Raw genomic sequence first — 19,487 nt, forward strand, 5'->3', positions numbered from 1 at the left:
TCACTGTGCCGGAGGCTTGCCTTCTGCGGCACGTCCAAATGAATGCACTGGTTACCCCCTCCCGCCTGTTTCTCTACCGCTATCGATTCGACCCCAGCTGTCCCAATTGACCCTCTACATATGCGGATCTATCTCATTGCCTTTTCTACGGCCCCGCTGCTCAGCAATCGCATTCCTATCCTCCCCTTTCCTTTCCATCACTACCTGGCTCGACTGGCTTGGCGCTGAAGAGGAAGAAGAACAGCGTAGACTTGCCGCCCAGGCGGTTGATATGCTCAGCCTGTAATTTTTGGCTGAATAAATGTACTACTACTACTACCACTACCAGTACAATACCAATACCACTACCAATAAATACTACTACTACTACTACTACCACTACTATAGTGGTCATCCTGAGACAACCGTTGCTTCGACTATACGTGGCATACCCGTACTCCAGCGTCGTGCCACTTTGCTATAAGGAAATCGCTTGCCAAGTTTTCCCAGGAGCATGGCGTCATGACGACGACGACTGTATAACGCCGACGCAGTGACGACGATGGAATGACGAAGCAGAAATGACGTAGATGCAACGACAAAGAGGTAGGATGACGACGGCGTGATCTTATATGATGACGACGGCGACATTAGAACAGTGGGATGACGACGATAGATAGATAGATAGATAGATAGATAGATAGATAGATAGATAGATAGATAGATAGATAGATAGATAGATAGATAGATAGATAGATAGATAGATAGATAGATAGATAGATAGATAGATAGATAGATAGATAGATAGATAGATAGATAGATAGATAGATAGATAGATAGATAGATAGATAGATAGATAGATAGATAGATAGATAGATAGATAGATAGATAGATAGATAGATAGATAATGTTTTAAACGCCAGAAATAGGCAAAGAATGCCAATCGCATTAAACATACCTCTATTAACTGGGAATCGTACTTAAAGGGTCTCTGAAGCACATTTTATCGAAGTGGAAAAAGGCACTTGAAGTGAAAGTACCGGCTATTTGAGAAATACTTTGTCTACAATTGTAAGACAATTTTCAGACAAAGTCGTCTGCCATCAGAAGGCGTTCAGATTTCAAAGCGCTACTCACGCTTCTGAGTGTGTGGTTGAAATAAAAGATGTCGCTGTTGTAGTAGCCGAAGAACGTGTCGAAGCCACGCCAGGTCGGTGTGTGCTCGAGACTCTTGTATCCCACGTGCCACTGCGTAACGTACAGCGCCATCCGTTTAGTTATATGGTTTTACCGCGTATTGCTAACGGGGCTTCCTGAAAAGCACAGTCAGGTGAAGGCAGACTTCAAAAGTACATGTGCGGAAAACTATAGTAACGTCGAAGAGGCGGATCAGGGGACAAGGGTTTACGAGTGATGCACAGCCTCTGCAGTGAATAAACGAGTGCACTGATGTAAGCCGGAGATTAAATAAAAACCTTATTCTGATTTTGATCACGAAAGATAGGTGCCCACGCTAAACGATATACAAATGTATGAATTACCGATGCATTTCTGTTAGGTAGCATTCTGTTTGATTTCAAGATAAAAAAGTTGTGTTTTGGCAGGTCATGTAACCAGATAAAATTATGGTGTATAGAGAGATAGAAAGAGTAGTAGTTATGGTTTCAGGAGAGGTTAGCCTACCGGCAGGCTACTCCAGATAAGATGGCGAAGGATTAAAGAAACGGTGCAAGGTTTTGACGCCCCAAAAGTAAGAATATAGGGCTACGAGACACGCCGTATTTTAGGATTCCACGGAATAGGTTCAAGTACGTTGGCATCTTTAACGTGAACCTAAACCCAAGTACGCGAGCATTTTCGCATTCCGCGTTTCTCGCAACGCAGCCGACGTGGCCTCCCGCTCATTATCAGAACACCATAGCCGTTGAAGTTCATTTCATGCTTAGAAGTGAGGAAGATTTAGCCAGGGCGCTGCTACCTATATACATGAGAACGCAGGAATCGTTTTTCTCGGGAACCATGGCATTTCAATGAAAAAGCTATCATCTAGTGACAGTAGGATATATATTTCTGATTCAAACCGTAAATTACTGTTTACGAAAAGTATTGAAAATAGAAAAACAAATCATATTTTAAGCTTGCAATTGTATGTAACTAAGCAATAAAAACCGATATCGCAATTCGGTAAGCTGTATTTAGAAGTATGTCTAAGGCGGACAAGTTTTATTTCTTACACAACGCTATGAAATTTAGTACTTTTTTGCAAGAGGTCGTTTGCAAAACGCTCTTAGCATTGTAACATGTTTAGGTGAGTTGTAAATTTTATATCGGATTCGTGCGCTACAGGTGCACTGATAGATGCGATTTGCAGAACTCCGATATGTGCTTTTTGACAGCGTTATGAATTTGCGAACTTCGTGATGTCGCTTTCTTTTTTAGAAGCTAGCCGATTTCCGGCAATTTTCAAAAAAAGTTCGAGGCCCTAAATTAAAATTCTACTCATAAACGTCACTACAATTTTACCCTATCTCTCGAATGCAATTTTCATTGAAATTGGTCCAGCGGTTCTATAGTAAATTCATATCTGCGTATTACATCGATTTTAATAGGTAAATCTGAGTTGGCTCGAATCAATTGGCTTCCTCTTACGAAGTGTAGAACACGAAGTGAAGTTGTATTAATGGCTTAACGTACCAACATAACCGACAAGGAAACACTAAAACAAGTCGAGTGTGCTTGCTCTCTCGGTTATTCCTGCCCTGCTGTGCTGGCGCTTTAGTCCCGAATAGAAAACTGCGTGCGTGCCAAGGAAAGGGAAGCGTCGATGCGTGCAGCAGAAGATTAGGCAAAGTGATAAGATTAGCAGGAGTGACGTAGGTACGCATAACCGAAACTCAAAATTTTGTCCAGCAGTGAATCTGCGGCGACAAGCGCCCACTTTCGCCATTGAATAGATGTGATCTGTAAGAGACTGAGATCCTGCGAGACCTGACGGATTGTATAGGACTCAACGAGAACTTTTCTACGACGTCGATCGACCTCGTATGGAAGCATTTCATGCCTAACATGCCTGGGGGATGACGAAGTCATCCGTGCCGCCTCTTACACGCCACCGTTTGTGACCGCAGTGAAGCTTACCTTTCCAACCATGTGTGTAGTGTATCCCAGCCGTTGCAACCACTGCGGCATCAGCTCGAAGCGCAGTGAGAGAGCGTTTTCCGCTGCTGGCGGGAACACTTCGTATCCCACGTCTGTCGACATAGAAGAAGAAGAAGAAGAAGAAGAAGAAGAAGAAGAAGCGAGTGTTACACGATTGTAAAACGTAAAGGCGAAAGCATGCCAGATGTGCAAGAAGACAACGAACGCGCGAGCTCTGGCATGAGCGCGTCTCTGTGACCACGTGACGTGTGCAATCAGTCATGTGCTAGGCACACCTTTAATAAGCCAGAACCGTGGAGCAGCGGTCGTTTCAGGGAAGCATGCTCGTCTCGCACCGCGGAGACCCGGGTTCGTTTCCCACCCAAACCGATATGTACCCACGCCGCGGCTCGAGGTCTCATTCGCCGAGCAGTGGCAGATTATGTGGCCGCCGCCTCCGCCCCCGAGTGCGGGGCGTCGGATCTGCCGGATCGAGACACTACGACAGACACGCTGCAACAACAACAATCACAATGGCTGCGGGGCGATCGCCTGACCACGTTCAGAGACCCAACACAACACTACAGACTCGAAAGACGCAAATTCCCACCACCGCACGTTAAACAGCAAAGAGGCCGTGAACTTACGCTTACTAGAAACACACGGTTACCCTAGCCCGGCAGTCTTACGCCACTGTTACCCGATCTTATATCCGACTGATGCGTGTAAAGCGTGCGTACACAGAGCAACGCTGCGACACATGCTCTGGGAATGTGCCGGCAACAACGGTACCGAAACCGCCACGGTTCGCGACGCGCCCGTAACGGCAGGCGTTAATAGATTAACGGAAGGCTCAATCATTCCCGCCGTTGCCCCGGCTTCTGGGGCCACCGGGGACCTTCTCCGTCGGCGTCGACGCCGCTGGGAGGCGGCCCTGAAAAGTTCGGAGCTGAAAGACCAGCTCTAGGCCGTCCGGCAAGCCGAAGATGCCACCCGAGTCCAAGGACTTCGAGCCGACACCTGAGGCCACTATAAGCAAAGTGCCGGCTCTTTAAATAAAGTTTATTTCTTCTTCTTCTTCGTCTTCTTCTTCTTCTTCTTCTTCTTCTTCTTTTTCTTCTGCTTCTTCTTCTTCAAAGTCACTAATTTGCTTCGTTTACAGGAACCTTCCTGAGAAATGTGACACCAATCTAAGCATGTTTAGAAGCTTTATTACTCTTTACGGCCTCAGCCATTTCTCGTCACGGCGAAGTTTGGCCAAGGGCACCGACAACGTAAACACCTAAGGCTAACAATATATGCCAGATAACAGACATTCCGGATGTTCGGTTGAAAGGACAGATGTAGCCCAGCTTTAGAGCTACGAATGCAAGTCCAAGCACGGAGACACCACTAACGCTTCTTGCAGGGCCATCAGCAAGAGGTCGTCGATAGAGGAGAAAGACGATCTATTTAGGCCCCTATTACCAGCCTTTACAGCCGCCAAAAGCCGCCACACATAATCAAAATCGGCAATATGAAATGTTTTGAGTCAATTATTTAATATGAAACTACACTAAGTTAACTTAGGCTGACATAACATTATTTCACAACCCTTTTTTCATCAATTAGGGCGAGAAAACGTTGATTTTTACTGGCGAAAAAGAAAGTCGAACTTCTCTTTTAATTTCGTGCCCTCTCTTCACAGCAGGTATACGTCAATGCGATGGCATGGATTCGGAGTCATTGGTCGTAGTTAGGCCGTTTTAGAAACAGTTCTTGAAACTGGCGACATTGCGTATTCACTACACTAGTATATACATAAGATGTCGTAGCATGCCGTGCTTCTTGGTTTGATTCCCTCTTTTTCGTTTAGTTTGCTCTGACGGAATCCACAATGACGTAAGACTCCTGCAGTCAAGTTCTTTCCCTATCGCCGCTTTCGCTTTCGCAGTAGACAATGCCACGTTTGTGTTACCGGGTGTATACATACAGGGTATGCAAATTTCACGTAGCTGGAAAGAACCAAGGTAATGTTGTTGGTCGTCGCTTGGAGATACTCAGATTATTTTTTGCATTCCGCCTAATTTCATAATTAGTCTTAATTATTTATTCAACTCCTAAAATATTATAATTAGATAGACGGTTTCAATGATAAAGTTGTAGAGCAGCACGAAAGACTCCCGATACAGCTTTCTGTTGCTGAACACGTGCTACATAAAAGTGTTTTTCCGAGCATCAAAGAAGCCCGCGAATACCAAGGAGGTAGAAAAAAATTCTTTTTTTTTCTACCTCCTTGGCGAATACACGCAAAATTGCAGCGTGACATGGCCGCTGGAGGCACTATGCGTCTATTCTCGGGCTTCTTTCACGCTCGGAAAAACACTTTTATGTAGCACGTGTTGAGCAACAGAGCGCTATATCGGGAGTTTTTCGTGCTGCTCCACAATTTCCTCATTGGCACTTTCCACGTAATTATAATATTTCAAACATAATTTAATTAGGACTAATTATGTAATCAGGCGGAATGCCGAAAATAATCTGAGTATCCCCAAGCGACGGCAAACAACATTTCTTTGGTTCCGTTCAGCTACGTGGCATTTGCCTATCTTTAAATCTCGGTGCGTGAAAGATGGGACACCCTGTATACTACACGGGCGTCCTGTGCTCGCGCAGATCTATCCTATAACAATGCTGGCGGGAACCCAATGTTGCCTTTGTTTCGCTTAGGTCCATTAGCATTACACAGAAGGCCTGTATAACACTGAGAAACCGTATGCGTACCGGTGCGCGACGGGTAGCGCGCTGTGAGCAGAGCTGTCCGGGAAGGCGTGCAGTCTGGCGACGTGTAGTGTCGCTGGAGGATGATGCCGCTAGCCGCTAGAGCGTCGATGTTTGGCGTGGGGATCTGCCGCGAGCCATGGAAGCTCACGTCGTTCCAGCCCTGCGAAGTGAGAACGTGCACGACAGTGGGAGATTTCTAGAGGTGCACTACGTATAGAAGTCGCGGAGATACAGTCGCCTACAAAAGTTTACCGCACACGTGATCTGCGGGAAAGGATCCCGTCTTCCGACGACTGTAGACGGTAAGGCGTTTAGCACGAAATAAATAAAGCGACGCAACGTATTGCCAATCGTCGAAACAATCTATGTATGAGGCGTCTGTTGCAGCGGGATTCCTCTTTCGCGCTTCGACGATAACGATGATTTATTGGCATCCCCTTTAAAATGGAGCGGTGACAAATAGTCGCCCATCTTGCTTGAGAAAGAGAGAGAGAAAGGCAAAGGAAAGATAGGGAAGTTAACCAGAGATTATCTCCGGTTGGCTACCCTGCAGTGGGGGAGGGGTAAGAGATGCGATAGGTGAGAGAGATAAAAAGAATAATTTTAAAAACGGGGTCGAATTGAAAACAAAAAAAATTGCTGGCTGTCCCGTAATCTAGAGTAGATGTAAGCATGAAATGGCTACCATATGGCGTCTTTTGCTACCTGTGGTGCCGCCGCCTTCAACCGCCTTACTACTTCCAACAGTGCAGCGCACTCAGCGTCTGTCAGTACTTTTTCTTCTTGTCGCGTCGAAGTGGTCCGCAGCAAATGTTAGGCCAACTAAGCGACCGCTGGCGTTCAAAACAGTACAGCAACCCTGTTTCGTCGCCAAAGGATATGGCAATCAAGTGTATGGTGCGCTGTGTCTGCCTTTTGAACGTCGCTTTTTGAAATGGCAAATAAAGAAGTTGCAGCTTGAGAGATATTGACACGTATACATGTTTATCTTTCACCGGTGGCCGCTTTCCACTGGCTAACAAATGTTAAACGTTATCGCACGGCGCAGGACGCGCCTGTATCGGAAGTTTATAGCATGTTATCGATTCTTCTTTCCGTTGCCTGTTTTCACCGACGTTTAAGTTATCTGACTGTATGACTGACGCGAATTGTCTAGAACTTTCTGGAAGACACGCGGACACCAAGGAATAATCTGGAACATTCGATGACTCATGTATAAAAGCCTAAAGTCCATATATAAGACAAGTACCGCCATCTACTCTTTCCTCCGCCGCCTCCTCTCCTAAATCGCTTGCTTTTTTCTTTACTTTTTGCTTGCGAAAGCCAAGTCGACGGTGGCGCACCTAGAAAGTCCACGTTGAAGCTTTCAGGCCGGGCGCGCGCCGCAGCCGCCGCCGCCGGCGGCTGCGGCTGCGCAGAGGACTTTCAACATGGCTCTGAGGCGGAAAAAGAAAATATAAAGAAGTGAAAAGCGCGCACTATCACCGTCCAATTGCAGATACAGGAGAGAGAGAAGGGGCGTTTATCAAAGGATGGCGGTACTTTTCTTATATAGGGACTTTATAAAAGCCGACGCGTTTCGCCACTGAACAGATTTCGACGATCGCCGACTGTGTTCGCCGCTATCGCTGTGCTTTGAGTGTACTTTGCTTTTGTGGGCACAGGTTCGCCCAATAAACAACCAGTTCCGTCATACACAGTTTTACGACTGTTTACTTCAGTGTTACCAACACGTGACATCTGGTGGAGGTGCTAGTTCGTTCATGCACCGACCGCCCCCGCAAAGTCGCGATCCAAGTCCGAAACCAGAGAACAACGCCAACGTCGCCAAGGACCAGCGAGCTAGCCGTAGGCAGCAAGGACTTCTGCCGGCGTACGGACTTCTTCCCGAAAAGACAAACAGCAATCAAGGCCAAGTCAACGACCAGAATGGCAGCACCAGTGTCCCCCATCATGCTGTAACAACCTCGAGAGCCACCGACCTTTCGTGGATCATCGGCTGAAGACCCTGAAACCTAGCTGGAGACGTATGAGAGGACCGCGCCATGTTTGTTTTGCATTGGATGATGCTGCTCGAACCTGGTTTGAGAACAGAGAGACAACCCTGGTGACGTGGGACCTATTTCGTGAGAACTTTGTGAGGACCTTCATGAATGTCGCACGAAAGGAAAGGGCCGAAGTTCTATTAGAAACCAGAGTGCAATTGCCGAACGAGAACGTCGAGATCTTCACGGAGGAGACGACTCGCCTCTTCCGCCATGCCGACCCCGGTATGTCTGAGGAAAAGAAAGTTCGGTTCTTGCTGCGGGGCGTCGAAGAGCATCTATTCACAGGATTGATGCGCAACCCGCCCAAGACTGTGGCAGAATTTGTTTCGGAGGCCACAACGATCGAGAAGACGCTTGAAATGCGCGCCAGGCAATACAACCGCCGTGCACTGACAAACTACGCCGAAGCTCAAGCGCTAGGCGCCGACGACCTGCGCGAGACGATCAGAGCCGTCGTACGGGAAAAGCTGCAGAAATCATTGCCAAAGTCGCAGCCTCAGGTGACTACGATCGCTGACATAGTTAAAGAAGAGATTCAGCGGTCACTGGAAGTGCCAGAAGTTCCGGCGTCGCCTCAACCACAGCCGCAAGCGTTACGCCGCCGTCGCCCGTCGTCAAGGCCCCCCTCCGCGCTCGCGCCAGAGCCCCGTACCGCCGCAGTTCCGTCGTCCACCGCCGCCGCCGCCAGCACGCCCGCCCATCGCCCAGCGCAGCTACCAGAAGAAGACGGGTATTTGGCGCGCCCCCGACCACCGCCCGCTCTGGTATCACTGCAAGGAAGCCGGCCATGTCTACCGCCGATGCCCATACCGCGAGATGGGCCTACGAGGGTTCGCCGTCAACGCGCCACGTCCACACCTTTTCGAGTGACATCGCCCACTACCTCGCCGAAGCCCAGAGGCAACCACGACGACCCTCACGCTCGCCGTCACCAGGCCGCTACATGTCACCGCCTCGCCGTCAGTACACCGGTCCCACCCGGGGCCGATCTCCCAGCCCTTACCCGGGAAAGAAAAGGCAGCAACCGATGGAGGTGCGGTTGCTGTACGACGTAATGCCGAAGATCATCCGCCGCCGACGAACAAGATTCGCGAATCATCACGACGAGATATTACCACGCCGCCTGGCAAGAGCCTTGACGACAACACTTCGCTGCCGCAAGAAGACCTGCCGACGCAACATAGCAGCAGCGGAGCAAGCCGACGCAGCCGTGATCCGACGCCACGACTTAACCGTAACGCCAGACGACGGTCTACCGATCTAGACGTGCTATTCGATGGTCATAACGTCACCGCTCTCGTCGACACTGGAGCCGACTACTCCACCTGCTGTGGCGCGTTCGCCGCAAATTTGAAGAAGGTGAAAACGGCCTGGCGAGGACCCGATATCCTGACAGCGGGAGGCCACCTAATAACGCCGGCTGGAATCTGCACATCGCGAGTCACGGTAAACAACCGCACTTACCCGGCGAGCTTCGTACTCCTGCAGCACTGCTCCAGGGATGTCATCCTAGGCATTGACTTTCTAAACCAACACGGTGCAGTCATTGATTTAAGGTCCAAGTCGATAACGCTTTCAACGCACAAAGCGATGCCACGGGTTATAAACATCAGTTACCATGCCTTGAATGTGCTAGAACAAGTCACCGTTCCGCCTCGCTCCAGCATAATGATTTCCGTCGGTACCGAAGTGCCTGCGAACATGGAGGGCGTCATCGAGGGCGGTCATCACCTACTGCTCTACCGTGAAATTTGCGTCGCTAGAGGCATAGCTGAGCTACGTGCAGGGAAAGCATGGGTGATGCTCACGAACTTCAGCCCCGAATACAAGCACATTAACAAAGGCACCACGGTCGTCTAAATCAACGAAATAGTACAAGCCAGCAGTGCTTTCGCCTTCACGGATTCTAGTGCACCTGCAATGACGAGTGTAGTACCTGAACCAACTTTCGACGTCAATCAGAACCTTCCCAGGCACAAGAAAGAACAGCTAAAAGCTCTGCTCCTACAATATAAGAACTGCTTCTCGTCATCGTCAAAAGTTCGACAAACCCCTGTCGCCAAGCACCGCATCATAACCGACGAATATGTCACAGCCCGTACCGAGTTTCGGCGCGCGAACGCGAGGCCATAAGACAAGTCGACGAAACGCTACGCGACGACATCATCCAGCCGTCCAAGCGTCCGTGGCCGTCCCCCGTGGTGTTAGTAAAGAAGGATGGAACTCTACGTTTCTGCGTCGATTATCGTCGCCTCACCAAAATCACGAAGAACGTATACCCTCTCCCACGAATTGACGACGCCTTGGATCGACTCTACAACGCAAAGTATTTTTCGTCGATGGATCTCAAAACCGGCTACTGGCAAATCGAAGTCGACGAAAGGGACCGGGAGAAGACTGCCTTTATAACACCAGACGGACTGTTCGAGTTCAAGGTCATGCCGTTTGGTCTTTGTTCGGCACCTGCGACTTTCCAACGGGTCATGGATACAGTACTGGCAGGCTTGAAGTGGCAGACTTGCCTCGTCTATTTGGACGAAATCGTTGTGTTTGCCTCAAACTTCCAGGAACACCTCCGGCGCCTTGAAACAGTTCTTCAAGCAATCAAGACCTCCAGACTCACGCTGAAGCCAGAAAAGTGCAGCTTCGTATACGAGTAGCTCTTGATTTTAGGCCACGTCATCAAAAAGTCTGGAGTGTGCCCTGACCACGGTGTAAGATGTATACTCTTACACCGTGGCCCTGACCCACAGAAAACAGCGGCCATCACTGACTTCCCCCCCCCCCCCCGCTGACAAGAAGGCTTATCTTATCTGTTTGTACGACCGACGCGAATTGTCTAGAACTTTCTGGAAGACCCGCGGGCACCAGGGAATAATCTGGAACATTTGGTGACTCATGTATAAAAGCCGACGCGTTTCGCCACTGATCAGATTTTCAACGATCGCCGACTGTGTTTGCCGCTATCGCTGTGCTTTGAATGTACCTAGCTTTTGTGGGCACAGGTTCGCCCAATAAGCAACCAGTTCCATCATACACCGTTTTACGACTGTTTACTTCAGCGTCACTACCGCGTGACAATATTGTGAACAAACATTAGGAAGAAATTGGCAGCAACATTTTTTTAACTTGTTTGGACAGTAACTAACGTGAGTACTGCGGTCCTGAACAAAGGGTAGGGGCCAGAGATCGCATTTTCTGAAGTTTTGACTACTTGCCCGGATGTTCTCGTCTGAGCGCCCGGATGATCTCGTTTTGTTTTTCGCAACGATGCCCGTGTGTTCTCGTTTGAGTACCCGGATGATCTCGCTTGAGTGCCCGGATAACGGCTCTAGCTCTCGGCTCAAGGTCACTTGAAGGTCGCCGACAACGGGCGCTAAAACCATGTCATGTTTAAAAAGAGAAAACCACGCACATACACTCACACACACAGCAAATGCTTCTGTGGGCACTGTCACGCGGTCTGCGAAGGCGTTCTAGTGTTACATAATGTCAACGTCCCATCCTACGTCACACAGTGTACAGTACAATTTGTCACTGAGTCCGGTGTCTTTTTAAAAACGCAGCAGTGCCTTCAGAGTGGCTTGCGCTGTTCGTGTAGGCCAGTTTGCAAGGATGTTTTCTGCTATTGGGCGCTTGTCTAGTTGATCTATCGTGGCTGAGAGGGCTGCTCTTTGCGGATTGAAACAAGGGCACTCACAAAGGTGCGCGATTGTTTCGTTGCACCCGCAGAAGTCACAAAGTGGGCTCTTGGCCATTCCAATAAGAAGTGAGTACGCATTTGAAAAATGCTACACCAAGCTATAGACAAACTAGAAGGGTGCACTCACGTGGTGAGAGGTCGGAAGGAATACGGAACTGTAAATTAGGGTACAGGGTATGAAGGCGTGCACTTGTGAAATCAGATATAAATTTCATTGAATCAATGTTACGTCGCGCGCGAGCGCGGACAGCTTTTTTCGCTGCATCAGCTCTCGGAAGAAGAATGTCAACGCAGTTGACGCTGCCATGAGCCATGAGTGCCATGAGCCATGAGTGACTAGGCAACCACTGATATATTATGTCGTGTCCCTTGTCAGCTATGCGATGGTGGACCTGTCTGATCTCTGCGACGAGCTGTTCATGTGATCCATGGCGGAATGTTGGGAGTAAACTCTGGAGCGCTGCCTTGGAGTACCGGAAGATTGATCATGGATGGGGTGGTTCCTCCTGAATCAATTGAAGAGCCGCACGGAGTTCAGCAGCTGTCGTTGGTGATACATGTGACATCTTTAGTTGTATTTTGACGGACCTTCCTGAAATCACTACCGCGGCATCTGAACTTGTGTGACTGTGCCATCGACGTAAACATGTACGCGGCCACTGTGAACCTCATGTAAAAGTCCTAATGTGGCCGGTTTCAGGACAAATGACGGCGTGTTAGCGTTCTTCGTGATTCCTGGGATTGTGAGGCGTATTTCAGGTTTGTGCAGGCACCATAAAGGTGAGGATGGTCTTGCTGCAGGCATGTAGTTCGATGGCAACGAGGTACTATTGGCAGCAATTATACGGCTGAAAGTTGTGCGTGGCCTTTCTGCAGGTAAAGAAGCAAGCTTGCCTGATATACATGCTATACATGTTTTGTAGCAAAGCTGTTAGCCTCTAGTTGGTCTGGAATTTTCGTGGCGAGCTCACCCGAAAAACGGCAGCTGGAAAAGTAGTTTGTGTTTGTGTTACCGCGTAACACAATTAGGTTTTCTCATATATTTGAATTACAGTCCGAAGCTATCATGTCTGCAGCTTGAGCGTAAGTCGTACTTTACACATTTTCTGACGCAATTTACTTTTAAACATTACTTCAGTTCAATAAGGCACTTGCGCAGGGGCTCCGGAACCGGGGGGGGGTGTGGGGGGGGCGCTTTTGGAAACTGTACGTTACCTACGGGTCTCGCTGGATTTTTGCTACAGCAGACACATGCCTCATCTGGTTGCTAAGATTTGCTCCGGTATGTTTTTGTTTTATGCAACCAGCTAGAGCATCAAATAGCAAGGCACTGCCCTTTTTGCTATCGTACAAGTTTTTCCTTCTAATTTCTTTCTCGCCATTCTTGTTCATGATCTTTTTTTGGTTTCCATTCTTTGCATCCATTTGGATGTCTCTGTTTCTCTCCCTTTCTTTCTGATGACTCCTGGTTGTCTATTTACAGAATTACCCTTTACTTGGTTGCCAACTTTCTTAACCTGTTCTTAACCTTTCTTGCCAACGCAAAAAGCCTTAAAAGCGTGTTCACACCGTTCTAATAAGGGGATTTTAGCGATCGTGGACAAGAGAGAGAAAGCTAATTGATACGAAATACAGAGAGGTCGGCCTCAGGTACATTCCTCTAGCCAGCTACTCTGCGCTGGGGGAAGGGGAAGAGGGAAAGAAAGAGGGAAGAAAGAGGCGCATGATGGGTGACAATGACGACAGAATAAGAATGTAAATTTAACATATAACAAGCAATTAGGTCTACTCAACGCCTAGAGTTCAGACTCGTAATTTTTTTTTAAGACAAGTAAGGCCGGTATGGCCTGAAAGCTATAGATTTAACGCCTTGCCAAGGCCCAAAAATAACGTACTCCGACAACGGTGGGCTCTCCAAACGTGTCGGATCATTGCTCAATTTTTGTCGCTCTCACACGTACTGTGAGCAGTCACAGAGCACACGACCTATAGTCTCATCCACATTGCACAGGTCGCAGTCTATAGACTCGGTGCGTAGCATGAGGTGCACGTACCCGCGCGTAACCGCCACCCCCAGCCTAAGTCTGTGCGGGACACTGGCACAGCTGCGCTGAATTTTTGCTGGCAGCCTAAATTTCATCTTAGGGTCCAATCTTTGGAGTCGGCTGTGACGATTATCCGGATAGTCCCAGTGCTTCTCTGTTGCTTTTAGGATGACACTTATAAGAAGGCAGTTGGAGTCCACTCTTGAAAAACGTCACAGGCCAGCGCGGCACACGCAGCAGTCACAGCGTAAGCTGGTTGAGTGGCGCAAGAGTACCTCCAATTTCGGCACCACGCACAACAGGGTCTTCGCGGCAAAGTGTCTTCGCCTCTATTTGGACGAGAAGGCTCTGAACTGTCCGCCCGTCGTCGACGGCGAGCTGCGGCTCGTAATGCTCTCTGCACAGCAGTCTGCTGAGCCCGATGATGCCCGGTTGTAACCGCGCACGTAGCTCTACGATTCGCTTCTTCAGCAGCGGTTCGTACCTTGCGGGGAGACGTCATAACGAGTACCGAAGAAGTACCCAGAATACGTGGCGCACAACTAACATAGGGATAGCGTTGATTGCGCGCCTGGGCTGGGTGCGACTGTTTTTACAAGAAATCCGTGCAGGGCGGGGCCTCGCTTCGATGACGTACCACCATTTTCTTTTTTTCTTCCTCTCTGTTTGGCGGTGTTGGAACGAAGAACACGATGGGCTGGTGGTGACTAGGCTTCCTCTCTGTTTGACGGCGGGAACGGAGAACACGCTGGGCTCTTGATGACTAGGCACAACTGTGGCTGCTGTTAAGGGCTCCATGCTATTCCTAAATAAATACATCACTGTTTTGATGATCCATATATAATCTCACTATTAAGGAGGGATCATCTGGTTCCCCGCACACATGGGGCAGATCGAGGGCACCCCGCGCAACCTCAAAGAGTCGGCCCACAGAACTGCGCGAGGAGTCGTTGACCGCGTAGCTACCGGGTGGCGCGGCGCTGAGGTTTTGCAGAATCTGGACCCTCCCTCCTCATAAAACGAACTTACCAAACATTTTTACATGGGACGGAGACGATATCCTCCGCCACATAGGAAACTAGGCAGACCACAGGCGTTCACATTCAGATTACTCCAGGTCGGGGCATACTCTAACCCTGCACTGTTACACAGAATATATCCAGTGATACAATCGTCCAATGTTTGCGAGCTATGCTCAGACCTAGCTGACTTGGAACATATGCTCTGGCGGTGCCCCGCGTTACGCGACGGCGACGATGTCACGTCGTCCAAATGGGAGGCTGCCCTAAGCAGCCCCGATCTTGAATCCCAGCTATGTGCTGTCCATCGGTCCCGCGACGCAGCAGAGAGGCTAGGCCTTTCTGTACTGACGTGGGAGGGGCCCGCTACGTGCTGCACGCGTTCCGAGGGACCGTAATAAAGTTTTATCATACCATACCATCAGGGAGGGAGCAGTCTGCCTGACTGGAGCAGTACTTTTTATTTGGGGTGTTGCGACGCTGCACTCCGGAACATCCCAACGACCACCACTTCGCGTCGGCGCCCGGTACCGCGGCTTCCGCCGCGGCACCACCGACCACGCCGCCAAACAGAGAGGAAAAAAAGTGGTGATACCAAGAAATAAAAGAAAATAAACTTCCTGCCGAGGCGGAATTCGAACCCGCGTGCCCCCGGTTCCCAAGGCGAACATCGCAACCACTAGGCCATGAAACCACGCTTCCGGAGCAAGCATTCATGCGAACCTCACGATTGCGTTCCAGCGTCGTCGTCTTCGTAGAAAAAAAAGAAAATGATGATACGTCATCGAGGCGAGGCCCCGCCCTTGCACGGATTTGTTGTGAAAACAGTCGCACCCGCCTCGTCTGAATCGCATCTCGTCGTCTGCGCCTGCGCGCGCGGCGGTTGCAGGAACTTTAACTAGATGGCGCCACCATACTGACGGAGACTCGGGTCGTCTGCGCCTGCGCGCTTGCCTATTGGGCGCCGCATAAAGGGAATATTTCTGCTGCCTGGTGGCAAGCGGGCCTGGGTTCGATCCCGGCTGGGAGCGGGTACTTTATTTCGCATTTCCGGCGATAGCATTTCCGGCGGACCATTTCGGTTCGCGACATCATCGTGAACCGAAACGGCTGTGGGAGTGAGCCCACAACAGCTTACGCTGTAGTGGCTCTGGTTCTTCGACTGCGTCCTTCGCTAGGGCATCGGCCAGTTCGTGGCCGTGCACACCACGGTGATTGGGAATCCATTGAAACGTAATGTGGTGGTGGTTCGGTTCCGCTTGAGTGTATAGCTCGGCAGTTTGAAGAGCCAACACTCAGTAAGAGCTTTCTTTCATTACAAATCTAAGAACTACTGGGAAAGTATAGCAGTATAGGAGAGGTCGCTTCTCACACTATTCAACTGCGGATTGCCATAAACGAGGGCAGCACTGCTGCAAGTGGTCGGTGCAACTGTTCGGAGAGACGCAGTGTCTCGAGATCTTTCGCTAACAACCATACATTCAGAAGTTTCGTAGGGTCAAAAAGGACAATGACAGGAGACAGACAGGAGAAGAAAAGTGAAGCTATCAGACACAGTGCAGCTGACAACGTGAGCCTATGAACTACATTTTGTAAGTTCTCGTCGCCTTCACGATAATAATCATTATTAACATGCTGCACCAGCAGTTGGTAAAAAAAATGAAGACGTATATGAAATCGTTCTTGCGGTTAAAGCCTGTCGTATCGCAGTAGGTCGTCAAAGGGGCTAGTGTCAACACATTAGTACTCACAAGATCGTCAACCAGGATGAAGATAATATTTGGAGGCCTGGAAGCCTTGGCGGATTTCGGCTGATGAGATGTTGCCAAGCATACGTAGATGACAATGATGCACAGACTAGCAATAAGAAACATAAGAACAAAAATAAAGGTTATCTCTGCTGTCTAAACAAACCAAGCAATCTAAGACACTAGCACAAGATGAAGCTGTGACCGACAGGCGGTCTTTCACCCTTACAGACAGGTCGAAACAAACCGCTATGGGAGGTTATCGACCAAAAGGTAAGCTAGCTAAATGTCCTGCGGAAATTCTGGAGCCCCACGGACCTCTGAAGTTTACAAGTTGAGCTCCAATAAAATATGTATAGTTTATTATCATAAACGTTTATGACACTGATAACTTTGACAAAAAAAGTGTTGTGCGGCCAATTCGTGATGGCTACTATTAGTTTCGTCTGCCTAAATCCTTAATGAAAAAAGATTCCTAAATCTGCAAACTACCTCTAACGGAGCTTAAAGCTGACATTAAACGACACGTTACAGTGCATGCAAGTTGTACATGCATTTCTACTCTGGTTATGTGAGCTTTGCGGAATGTCTTGTTATGAATGTAAGCATTGTTTAACATAAACTGTAATGCGCGGAATTTGTGTAGTTTAATCTACCTAAAAGTAATCGAACTTTACGATACCATGGTGTCGGTTTCTATCACGGAGTTCTGGACCTCATAAAGTGGCGCTTCCAGTTTTAGCAGTTTTATCAATTGTATGAATATTTACAAATAATACGAGGTCATTTATGAAAAATCTGTCTCGACCACTATGTAGACCATAATATCTTTTTTAAAGGAGCGAAATTTCATTCCAACTTAAGATAGCAGAGCAAAGATATCCCTATGGCAGATAGACATAGGCAACGATCGACACAGGCAAAGATAAACAAAACCATAGGTAGATAGAAAGATATACCATGACATGTCCTGACTGGCATTGTCTATTACAGCACGTGGTAAAAGTATAATACGTAGGGATTGCGGTTCTATATCAGAAACCATACGAGAATGGGGTCTGACACAGGTGCCTTGGACCATAAAGATTTCCTTCGCTTCTAAAATTTCGCGTTTTGCTTTATCCCGGTTTCTGCTCGTGATTACACGTACTTTTAAACTCCTGCACTCCATCACAGTTTCTGCAGTGGAAGGCTAAATGGCCTGAAACAGCACGCTCTATGTCGTATTTATTGTTCCCTGATCCTCTAGTCAAGACAACCGCTTGTCAGTTCTACGTACACATTCTTTTCTATTTTTTTTTACACGACATTGGAATGGAATAAACGAGCCTGTTCTAGCGTGGCAGACATCGACACAAGCAGGATGCACAGCAGACACGAAGTGCTTCGTGTGTTCACTATGAATAACCAACTTGCCCAAGTCACTACCATGACCGAATAAACAACCTGCATTTTCTTACCAAAGCACAGTGTTCGTCAACATTGCACGCCCGGATAACGGTCACTAAGGCCCTACGCTGTGGCGCCGGTCTGATGTGGTCCCGCTCCAGAAGCGCAGAAGCCGAGTAATTTGGAACGATTCGCACCGCGCGCGCAGTCAGCGTCTCGATTACCACTGTGCACCAATCAAGGACTCGCTCGTATAGCGCAGTCGACCGGCCCGCTCGATATTGTCGATGTTCGAGTCACCGTCACCACAATAGCTCTCGAGGCCATATTGAAGATGGATCTCTGCGACAAATTAAAAAACTCTTTAACAGCTGCTGTAGCGCAGGTGAAACCAGCAACATGAAACACTTTCAGTGAGGGTTCATTCATAGTTAGATCTACCTTTGCCTTGCTTCTTATTTGTCGTGTTTTGCACTGCATAGAGATAGAGATAAATGAGATGCGAAACGCAGGGAGGTTAACCGGAAGATAAAACTCCTTACACTGCATATATCACAGTTCCAGATTCCCAGGTGGGTTCTTTCAAAAGGTTTCTTCAGAAAATACGGTACAGAAAATCACCAGCTTTAACGGATCATTGATTCGTCAGCTTATGTTACTTAATTAACCTAATTTCGCTCATGTTAAACAGTGAGATCTGCAATGCGCACTCAGAAGTGTATCTATTAATTCTGGCGCGCTTGTTTGCATAACAAGCCAATGAATCGGTGTGTAGTAATTATTCGAACAAAAGCACGTGATTGGCTTGCTCTTGAAAGTGTTGTGAATCCATCGATTAGGACAGGTAATCTTTATCATGTCTCTGAAGGGCAAGTTCAATACTGTGTCGACTTTTGTTTGAGACCCAAGTACGATCTAAACTCTCATGGATGCAATTTTGTTGGTGATTTTAATGAGAATAGCACTATTTGCCTCTTAAGCTTTTTAGCTTATCTATCTATCTACGTCCGTCCGTCGTCCCTCCGTCCGTCCGTCCGCCCGCCCGCCGCCCGCCCTCCTGCCCCCCTGGCCTGCTGCCCTCCCGCCGCCCTCCCGCCCGCCCTCCCGCCCGCCCGCCCGCCCCTCGCCCGCCGCCGTCCGTCCGTCCGTCCGTCCGTCCGTCTGTCTGTCGCCTTCTGTCCGTCCGTCCGTCTCCGTCCTTCCTGTCCGTCAGTCCATCTGCCTTCCTGTCCGTCGGTCCGTTCTGTCTGTCTGTCTGTCTGTCTGTCTGTCGGTCTGTCTGTCCTGTCTTCTGGGCTGTCTGTCTGTCTGTCTGTCTGTCTGTCTGTCGCTGTCTGTCCTGTCTGTCCTGTCTGTCTGTCTGTCTGTCTGTCTGTCTGTCTGTCTGTCTGCTGTCCTGTCTGTCTGCTGTCTGTCTGTCTGTCTGTCTGGCTGTCTGTCTGTCTGTCTGTGCTGTCTGTTCTGTCTGTACTGCTGTCTGTCTGTCGTCTGTCTGTCTGCTGTCTGTCCTGTCTGTCTGTCTGTCTGTCCTGTCTGTCTGTCTGTCCTGTCTGTCTGTCTGTCTGTCCTGTCTGTCTTCTGTCTGTCTGTCTGTCTTCTTCTGTCGTCTGTCTGTCTGTCTCTCGTCGTCTGTCTGTCTGTCTGTCTGTCTGTCT

General features: G+C 48.8%; 1 protein-coding gene across 1 annotated transcript in view; it reads right to left on the bottom strand.

The window, feature by feature from the left end:
* Positions 1-18,151, bottom strand: part of LOC119440047 (arylsulfatase B) — a 50,139-nt gene extending 31,988 nt beyond the window's left edge. Inside the window, exons 1-5 of the mRNA XM_049661340.1 lie at positions 17,904-18,151; positions 16,447-16,552; positions 5,881-6,040; positions 3,118-3,230; positions 1,117-1,227 (exon numbers count right to left, since the gene is read on the bottom strand). Of these exons, the coding sequence (XP_049517297.1) occupies positions 1,117-1,227; positions 3,118-3,230; positions 5,881-6,040; positions 16,447-16,552; positions 17,904-17,926 (513 nt within the window). The 5' untranslated portion in view covers positions 17,927-18,151. The remainder of the gene's footprint in view (positions 1-1,116; positions 1,228-3,117; positions 3,231-5,880; positions 6,041-16,446; positions 16,553-17,903) is intronic.
* Positions 18,152-19,487: the final 1,336 nt, after the last annotated feature.

This window comes from Dermacentor silvarum, chromosome 2 (assembly GCF_013339745.2).
Source record: "Dermacentor silvarum isolate Dsil-2018 chromosome 2, BIME_Dsil_1.4, whole genome shotgun sequence".
Classification (NCBI taxonomy): Eukaryota; Metazoa; Arthropoda; class Arachnida; order Ixodida; family Ixodidae; genus Dermacentor; species Dermacentor silvarum.